Source organism: Capsicum annuum, chromosome 12 (assembly GCF_002878395.1).
Source record: "Capsicum annuum cultivar UCD-10X-F1 chromosome 12, UCD10Xv1.1, whole genome shotgun sequence".
Classification (NCBI taxonomy): domain Eukaryota; kingdom Viridiplantae; phylum Streptophyta; class Magnoliopsida; order Solanales; family Solanaceae; genus Capsicum; species Capsicum annuum.
The window spans coordinates 210,130,369-210,140,379 of record NC_061122.1 but is presented as its reverse complement, the minus strand read 5'-3'; the positions used below and the strand labels follow the sequence as shown (position 1 = coordinate 210,140,379).

The window sequence follows — 10,011 nt, the reverse complement described above, 5'->3', positions numbered from 1 at the left end:
ACCAATAGAAGGTTTACATGTGTTGATGGAAGAGGAGAGGGCGTGTGAGAATAGTAAACGAAAGTCGCCCGTCGAGTCATTTCAAATCATCGCATTTCCTGAAGTGTAATAATTACATTAAAATGTTCAGTGTATGCAGAAAAGGGCTTCTTTAATAGACTACCTGATTGGTCGATTATAAACTATATAGTTTAACTTATACTCCGTAGACTATGCATCGATCTATTATATATTTTGAGTCCAGTCGATGTGTAATGTGTATAGTCGATTTCATAACTTGGGATGACTGTTTTCAAAATGGCACCTTTTCCAAAGCGCCATAATTATTTTGAATTCAACATTGTATGAAGAAAATAATTTGTTAAATAGACAACCCGATAGGTTTATTATACACTACGTATTGAATATTTACTTTGTAGACCAAACACTGATTTATTATATATTATGAGGCTGGTCGATTATTTCAGTGTATAATCTTTTAGTACGTAGTATATAATATATGAAGTGGAAGCGATAATACACAGCAAAAAAGACCAATTTTGACTGCAGTTCAGTGGCTTTAAAAACAGAATACACATTACATACTGTCCAGTGCATTTGAAAAAACCAAAAACATAAAATACAATGCCAATTATATTATCTTACGTTAAGGTTGTATGTTATTCTCTTATGTCCCGGCCTTTTGCACTTGGAGCACTTGTTCCTTTTCTTGTTCCTAGAAGGCTCCAACACGCCCTTAACGTGTTTCACCTTCCTCCTCCTGAGTTTGGGATCGAAATCAAGTGGAAGAACATATATTTCTAGATACTCCCATGCCATACTCCACTCTGACTCTAGTGGTACTGCACAAATAGGTTCCAAGTATGCAAGGAGGTATGATTCTTTCGAACATATGGGCGAAGAGTAGTTGTAAATGCTAGTGTTGTCTTCGTCCCCGTGCTTCAAACGCAACGCTGCCATTGCATGAGTGCATGGTAATTTCACCAAGTCGTACTTTCTGCAATTACATGATCGTCTCGATAGATTAACTTTGGCGGAAGGACCATAACCAAGCACGGTGAATTCATCGGTGCTTTTATTTATGTTGTTCACATATAATTTGTCGCCCTCGATCATGTTTTCTCTCAAGATCTTTTTGGTTACCGGAACGAATGGTGTTCTTGAATTGTCCACCTCCACATACCTCTTCCTAAATATTTCTCATGTGCAATTGAATTGAAGATGGCCGCCACTGGATACTCTCTTTCATTAAGCAACATTGAGTTGAGCGACTCGGCGATGTTTGTGGTCATGATGTTGAATCGATTACCTGGAAAGTGAGCCCGTTTCACTTTTCAAATTCAACATCATGCTCGAGGTAAGCTATTGCGCTGGGGCATCTTTCCTTAAGGGCATTGAAGTAGTCATTAAATTCTTCCAATGTATACTCCTTGGCCACATGGTAGTACAAATAGAGAGAATCTGCACAATGGTGATTCATTCGGAGATTTTCACCGAGATGCCTCATACAAATACCATGATGCGTAAGTAGATAATGCCTTGCGAGGCCGTTAGTTATGCTTACGTTTTTGCCGAAGATAATGCACAACTCTGGTTCGTCGACGACAAAGGCCTTAAGTTTCTCAAAGAATAAGCCCCATGATGCATCATTCTCTTTATCCACTACACAATATGTTAAGGAATAGATATGATTCAACGTATCTTGAGCGAAAGCAGACATCAACACACCCTCGTACTTGCTGGAAAAATATGTGCCATCAACAGCAACGACCTTTCTCATGTGTGCATATCCACGGATGAAAGCCTCAAATGCTATAAAGTAGTAAATAAACCTGCCCGACGCCTCATCGATCATGAGAGAATTTATAGACCCGAGATTGAAGCCATTGAAAACATATGAAAAGGCGGTCAGCACTGTATATTCGTGCTCAGGTATACCTCGAACTATGTTCTTCGCAATGACGCCTGCCATCCAACACTTCCAATAGCCCGACCTGCAATGTAACTCCCTAAATATGATCCTCTCGATCTCTTTACGGCTTGAATTTTTGTTGTCGGAGAAAAAGTTCAAAATAAGTGAGGCAATAACCTCCGCAGTGACATGATCAATGCTACATTGCAGGATCAATGTACTGTATGGGGGGTCGTCGGAAAAGGCTCGATCGTGTACTGTACGGGGGTGTTCCCGTGACATGATCAATGCTACAACTATTCTCTCCTACGTACTTGTGGATATAAAATCAACTCGATTCTCTGATCGCACATGCGCGCACCATACATCGGCACGTAGGATCTATGCACCTCACCCTCAAGTATTTCTTACAACTCTTCACTGTTGTGTAATTGAAAGACATTTTCACTGACGTCTTTTTCAACAAAAGATTCAACGTTTTCTTATCCTTGAATGTTTTTCCTACAAAAAGAATGGCGTCGTCCAAGAAAGAGTGGCTTTCTTGTGGTTCGAACTGCCCGTCCTCACCTCCTCCACACTCTTTTTCTTCATAATCTTCACTATTATCTCATTCATCACCGCCCATGCAATCATATTCCATTAACGTATCATCCACTACCGGGGGTGGAGGTAGGGGTGGGATTTGGGCTGATGTGGAAGCTTCTTTTCGAGACCTTCCAACAACTTTAACTCGCAATATAGGTCTGGAGTTATTAGAATCAACGCAAAGCATGTCTAATTCCACGTGTCTATCATTCCTTATGAACGTTGGAAAGATTTCCCCCTTCCGTTCATTAAGTAACTAATTACTACATCGCTTTAATCATAATTTAATTCACCGCTCTCCATTACGCTTTTAACCATATCGACGTATGAACCGTTGCGACGAAGGACAATAGACATTGTCTCCTTATATGCTGTTTTCCAAATCCAACATTTAGGAGTCTCCTCCCATTCACCAGAAAATATACCACCAACACCCACGTAGTCTATAATAAATATGATATACCTCGATGATAGTATTTAATAGACTTGAACCGTGGTTAATAGACTTGAACAGCGGTTTATGAGCATAGACTTAATAGACTGTAGTCTTCTTCTTCTTAGTTGTTGTTCGTACAGTACACGATCGAGCCTTTTCCAACGACCGCCAGAATAACCCGACGAATTACAGCTTACAAACAACCTAAGGAGTGTTGGAATGTTGCTATTGAGCCAAGAATCGATTTTGAAATGTGGGACTGATTTTCAAGTTTTTAGTATGAAAATGGATGAAAAATTAGGGCTAAAAATATAAGAAAATAGCTTAAAACAATGGAGATAATGTCACTTTTCGATGGATGCCGAAAAATTCAATGAAAAATGATCGAAAAATTGAGGAAATGACCGGAAAAACTTTTCGATTGGTTGAGAAGCTTGATATTTAAAAATAAAATATCCAATATTTATATTTTTGAACATAAACTAAAGTTTAATTTTTAAAAAAATTGGGGCTGAAATGAAAAAGAAGCTAAAGTATATATTCTATAAGTTGAGTGATCGGATTGCTTGTTTTTTTTTTTTTTGTCCCATTAGGGTGTGTATATTCCTAATTAAAGAAACCTGTCTATATTCCTCTTCTTTTTTGGAATCATATTTTAAAATCTCAGCATTTGCTGTGAGTGAGTGATAGAAAACATAGAGAACAACGACGTCTGTTTTCTCATCTTCTTTTCCTGCTCCCTGTTATTCACAAAATGATGTATCATCAGAGCAGTATTGCATTTATTCTCGCTGTGATTTTTGGTTTCGGGGCAATTCGGTTGCTGTTCATTAATAGAAAAAGAATCAAAAGCGAAGGCACTGCCACTACTGCTACCATTGTTGATGACGGTGAATGTAGATTGAAGGACGTAGACGCCGATGTTATCATTGTCGGTGCCGGCGTTGCTGGTGCTGCACTCGCTCACACTCTCGGAAAGGTTCCTTCTTTTGTTTCAGCTCATCCTTATACATTTTTGACCAAATAAGCCGTTTTTAAAATTCTCTTTTGATAACTTTTTTTTTTTTTTTTTAAATCATCTAGTGTCCGATACCCTTTTTTTAGGAATTCAACTATATCTAAATTCGCTCCGCGTCGAGCCCCATTTGGGAGGGCTTCCAACAGATACCCAAGATCGAACCCCTTACCTCTAGGTAGGTTGGGACAGCTCTTTTCCGCTGCCCACCATTACTGTTGGTCTTTTGATAACTTTCAAAATTAGAATAAACATACTTTAGAGTAATCTATTTTATATTATTTTATTCAAAAAATGTTGATGGTTAACGATGTTAAAGATAAATGCGTTACTATGGATAACATCTTATCCTCAATATGTAACTTTCAGTAACGATTCTCTATTATCCAACTCTGCTCATGTACAGAACTTTAAAGATTTCATTTTAACATGGAAGTGTGATTTATGAATGTGAATCGTTCCTCTATTGAAATGCATTTAGTATAAAAATATCCACTTAGGTCGGGATAAGGATAATAAATTTCGCGATTAATTTAAAAGAGGAGTTTATTCCATATTTGGCTAGAACAAAATGTATGAGATAATTCATCTCGTAATTAGTTATCGGGAATCGTGATTGTACTATTCTTCCTTGAGGGTGGAATAGCTACTCCCGAGATAACTTATTTTTTAATCAAGCATGTTTAATCAAGCTTATTTTTTCTTACAAGTATTTATTTTGTCTAAAAAGTACTTGTTTTGTAAAAATGTTAAGTGTGTTGTTAGACTTTTGAGAGAAAATATTGCTTTTAGGAAGTAGCAGAAGATATTTTTCATTAAACAATATATCAGTATTTTTATAAGCTAAAAAATAATTTCTTATTTGAAAATCACTTTTAAGAAAATATACTTAAAAATATTATTAAAAATTTGGCCAAACATTAATTAAAACAACAAAGAAAAAAGTTTTATTAAGTTGTACAAAAATGTGTTTTCTTCTACTCCCTCCGTCCCATTTTACTCGTTTTAAATTGGGATGGCAAAGCTACTAAGAAAAATAATAAATAACATGGCTAGTTTATCATAGTACCCCTATTAAATGATGTTTACATTTTAATTTAAAGAAAAAGTAATTAATACAAAGGGTAAAATATGGAAAAAAAAATTATCTTATCTTGATAAGTAAAAAATGACAAGTAAAATGGAACATCAAATTTGGAAATTTGGGACGGGTAAAATGGGACGGAGGGAGTATTAAATAATAACAACAACATAGCCAGTGTATTCCCACGTAGTAGGGTCTGAAGAGGGTAGAGTGTACGCAGTCTATACCACTAACTCAGGTAGAGTGCATTCTTCTATTAAATAATGATTGTGAAAAATTAATAACAATATTTTGTTAGCATTGGCATACAACTAAAACGAAAAGACACTTTTTTCATAAAACAAATTTAATGTGGATGCTAAATGCTTCACTTTAGGAAAAAGATATATTTGCCTTTTAAGTGTGTAAAATTTTTCTTAGTTTTTTAATTCAGTAATAAGTTTATTTTAAATGTAATTGGTAATATTTTTTTAAATGCAGACACCATATACAGTATTCTCACGGCAACATTTTGTAGCCGTTTGTCCATAAAAATTAAAATTTTTCGAAGTTGGAGCTGATGTTGGTGTTGAAATTGGAGTTGGAGTTGGAGTTGTGTTTGGCCATGTCTTTTTAAAAAAAAAAAAATTGACTTTTGAAATATTTTTTTTAAATATGATTTTATGCCCTAACTTTTACAAACTATCAAAATCACCCAACTAAAATTTACCTACTAATGGAAAAAGAACACAATTAGCTACTATTATAAAATTAATTACATATACATGGTCATATTTAATGAATTTCAATTATGACATATATAATATTTACATTAATAGCCGTTTTCTCATAGTTGAAAATATTAAATATGAATGTTATATTAACAGATCACTGTTCCTGTTTTTTATGTAACAAATATTATCTTTCAAACAAATTTATTTTTTTAGGAATTTATTTAATTTATTTCCTTCATTTTTCGTTCCTAAGAAATAGGAAATGATGAGTTATTATTAGATTTTAGGGTGCTGCTAATTTATTTCTTTAATTTTCTTATACATGAAAGATTTTACTGTGTGTGAATAAATTATTTCTATGTAAAACATGCTTTGCATATTTATGGTATATTATATCATATACCATAAATATATAAATATGCTTAGTATGTTTCTTTATACTTTGTATTTTTATATATGTGTGTATACGGTATATACATGGTATAAACTTCATATATAACATACTTTGTATATTTATATTATAAATATGCTTAGTATGTTTCTTAATACTTTGTATATTTATATATGTGTGTATACGGTATATATATGGTATAAACTTTATATATAACATACTTTGTATATTTCTATTATAAATATAATATTTTATATATTTATTTATATAAATATAACACTTTATATATTTACGGGTATAAATATAATACTTTATATATTTATGGGTATAAATATAAATTAACAGTAAAATAATATCTTAAATAAGGGAGAAAATTAAATAAAGGATAAAAATAATGATGAGAGAGAAAAAGAGATATATATTAATTAGGATAATATTAAGTTTGAAATTATATTATCTTATTCTTTAAAACTGCTATATAGTAATATTGAAAAAATAATGTTATAAGGTTTATGTAAAAATTTATAAGATTGAAGTTTATATGTAATAATAATAAAAGTTGGAATTAAAGTTGAAAAATTGTGAAAACAACAAAAATCTATTTTCCCTTTTCAGAAAAAAATTTTGAAATTATTTTTCAAATTTTCATGGCCAAACACCACAATTTCCAACTCCAGAAAACAGGAAAACATTTCCATGGCCAAACGGGCCCTTTATGTGGTGTACTTTTCTTTTTAATCTGTTTTAAAGTAAAGATTTTTTATTTATATTTAGCAATGCATCATAACTGTAAGTCAGATTTTAATTCAAAAAGTAATTTTTAAAGCCATTATTGTCAGTAACGTTTTAGCTTTAAGCCGTTATTTAGAGTTACAACTTTATGATACGCTCAGTGGCCTTTTGTAAACAACAGAGTTTGACAGAGTCATTACTAGGAGTTACGTATTAAGAATAAAATATTACCTACTATAACGAATTTCTCTGTAACATCGTTAAGCATCGGCCTTTTTCCTGTTAACTTTTTATGAATAAAATAGTACCTACTACATGTTACTGTGAAATACGTTTATTCTAGTTTTGAAAATTTTCAGAAAAATGCATTATTCTTGTGAACTAATATAAAAAGGGCTTATTTTGATAAAAAATTCTGTCTGTTTAGCCGGCGGGACAGCTAAAAACTGTTTATTTGGATAAGCATTTTTATTAACAAGTTCTTCCGAAAACAAACAAATTGTGTTTGACTAACTTATTTAAAAGTACTTTTGCGAATCAAATCATAAAATGGGCATCTATTTTTTTTATTTTTTTTGACAAATTTTGGACCACTCAGGTATTATCCTGGGTGAACCTTTTTATTAATGATCAAAGAACCTCAAAAAAAGAATAAGTACAAGTAAAGGGGCTTAAGCGTTAGTCGTTACCTTACAAACTTAAGGAGATCAAACCCTCTGCTAATCACAGTGTATCTAACATACTCTATGATGATACTATAATTGAGGATACTAATAAAATGATAAAATAAAAGAAGAAAGAAAGTAGAGTGGTGCCCCTTCATCTTTGTAAATGTGACAAATTCAAAATTTTGTAGCCCTGTATCAATTTGATTCTTCTTTGTCTCCTTCCCGAAACTTGTTCAAGAGTTCTTGAAAATACATTAATTCTTCTTAGGTTTGTGTGATCTTGTTGATGTGCATAGTTGAACCTTGTTTTCTTTTGCTTTGTCGTTCTAATTGTTAGTTGCCCTGGAACAAATTTTCCAAACACTTTATCATCCCAACTATGATGTCTACCATGAGTTTTGCTATTACTTTTGCTTTTTCCACAGCTTTGTTGCCTAGGAGAGATGTCAGCGTCCTAGCAGCATTTGCAAAGCAGATAACTAACATTTCATCCTCATCGCTTTCCTCATAAAAATATGCATCTTGTAGAAGATCCTCATTCCCAATTTTACTATTTGGAGCACTTGTTTGAGCCAAAATTTGTCCCGCTGCTAATGATGTAACTATCATGGTACAACTAGGCACAAATGATGAGTCTATTGGGCTCAACTTGTTGCTTATCGTAGGATGTATAACCTGCTCCTCCTCCTCCATACTCCTCGCGCTAGTCCCACCTCTTTGGTCACTCTTAGCGTCAAAGTTATAGGTTGAGTGCATTGGAGTTGAGACCACCATTGTATCCATATTTTGGTCACTCCCTGTGGATATTAGTTGTTGTCCAGAGCCATCTCGTAGCTCACCAAATTGCCCCGCAGATTGTGCTAGAACTTCATGATACTTTGAATTGTCCAAAGTATCCATTAAGGACTTCAAAATAGGGATGGAGCAAACTATACTAGCAATATGTTGTATTAACATGTTAGCTAATTCTGAATGTGCATCATGAGGTTTAGGACTACTCGTACTAGTTAGTTGTTCCTTTCTAATCAAAAGAGCATCAAAAGAGTTGGGACAAATAATGTCCTTTGAGGAATTTGATTGGAACACCTTTCTTTGTCACAATGATCGGCTCATTGTCACGAACCGAGGTGTTAATTGCGATGCCCACGCCTTGCTTTCATGTTACCATGGTCCAATTATCATCATATCACTCGTATCTTTACCTTTGCTCAACTCCTTGGCTCGCATGAAAACCCCAAAATCATCCGTAACTATTCCCGAATCAACTTTCACTGAAGCTTCCATCTCTTTAAATTGTTGCCCATCACTTCCCTGTTCATAATCCACAACCTCATTAATCCAATTAGTATTATGGAAATTATCAAGTTGCTACTGATTCATGATCGGTTGTACACCATCAGGTTGTCCCGCTTTGTCATGAATTTTTGAGTTGACACCCGAATTCAGTAGCTCACTTCTTGTACCAAAAGTTTGAGGATCTTTAGAAACTGTTTCATGTTGCACCTTATTCTTGTCTTGCGTAAGCTGCTTTGAAGCATTCAAATAATCCCTTGCATCACCTTGAAGTTTTTCAATCGAGACTTCATCAACTGCTTGTGGATTGCCTTGAATCCTGTCCACTTTCTTTCCTTGTAGCAAGTGACACTTATTATTATCGACTCGTTGATGTTTGTAGTGGCTGCAATACAATGGTAAGTTATCATAGACAAACTCTTGAAATTCCTACACAATTTTACCAGCCTTTTTCTCCATAAATTGAAGCCTCAACCTATTCGGTAATATGTCCATTAAATCAAGAATCACCTTTACCCTTTGGATGTACTAGGTCTTGACTTTGTTTGCATGGTTTTATCGATGGCAATGGGTTTTCCAACTCCCGAAGCTATGCATAATAGCGTCCTCTTCGCAAACAGATTTGGAGACAAGTTTGAAAGAGAAATCGAAACCACTGCCTTTGTGGTTTACTCCTTAGGTTTATAACCAATCGACCATGGAAGAACCCTAATCTGATGTTCTTTTCCCTTGTGTGTAAAGTAGGTGACAGATCTTAATAGAGCATTTACAACGTCTTCATATTGATCAACACTAATAAGTAATTATGTAGGGGCAAGTAATCCGATCAAACACTATCCCTTGATGCCAAACATTTTCGGTAGCAAAGTTCTCAATGTTGACAAATTCGGCGCACCTGAAGAGAGCCTCGCCACTATTGTTTGATGAAGCCCTTCCTCCATATCAAGTTCTTGTCGTTCATCTGTTGTAAACAGAAGCGTGGGAACCCCATGGATAACTTCAATAGGTTTTAGGTTAGTTCTTGAAAAAGATGACTCAATTGGTTTAGGATTTAGACTTATGGCATAAGAAACTTGAGGATTAGGATTAAAAGTGTGTTCGTTAGAGTTTGGAGAAGGCTCTCCCACAGCCAAAGGTTGGGGAGAGATGATGGCAGTCATGGAGATGGCTAAAAGAAAAGGA

General features: G+C 34.3%; 2 protein-coding genes across 2 annotated transcripts; both read right to left on the bottom strand.

The window, feature by feature from the left end:
- Positions 1 to 636: 636 nt before the first annotated feature.
- On the bottom strand, positions 637 to 1,116 carry LOC124889725. The gene has a single exon (XM_047401704.1). The coding sequence runs from the start codon at positions 1,114 to 1,116 to the stop codon at positions 637 to 639; it is 480 nt and encodes a 159-aa protein (XP_047257660.1).
- Positions 1,117 to 1,327: 211 nt separating this feature from the next.
- On the bottom strand, positions 1,328 to 2,194 carry LOC107848950. The gene has a single exon (XM_016693656.1). It carries the CDS (start codon positions 2,192 to 2,194, stop codon positions 1,328 to 1,330), a length of 867 nt encoding a protein of 288 aa, XP_016549142.1.
- Positions 2,195 to 10,011: the final 7,817 nt, after the last annotated feature.

Bases quoted from the DNA above. Each gene is read 5' to 3' on its own strand.
- LOC124889725 (XM_047401704.1), bottom strand. From the start codon at position 1,116: ATGATCGAGGGCGACAAATTATATGTGAACAACATAAATAAAAGCACC.
- LOC107848950 (XM_016693656.1), bottom strand. From the start codon at position 2,194: ATGTCACGGGAACACCCCCGTACAGTACACGATCGAGCCTTTTCCGAC.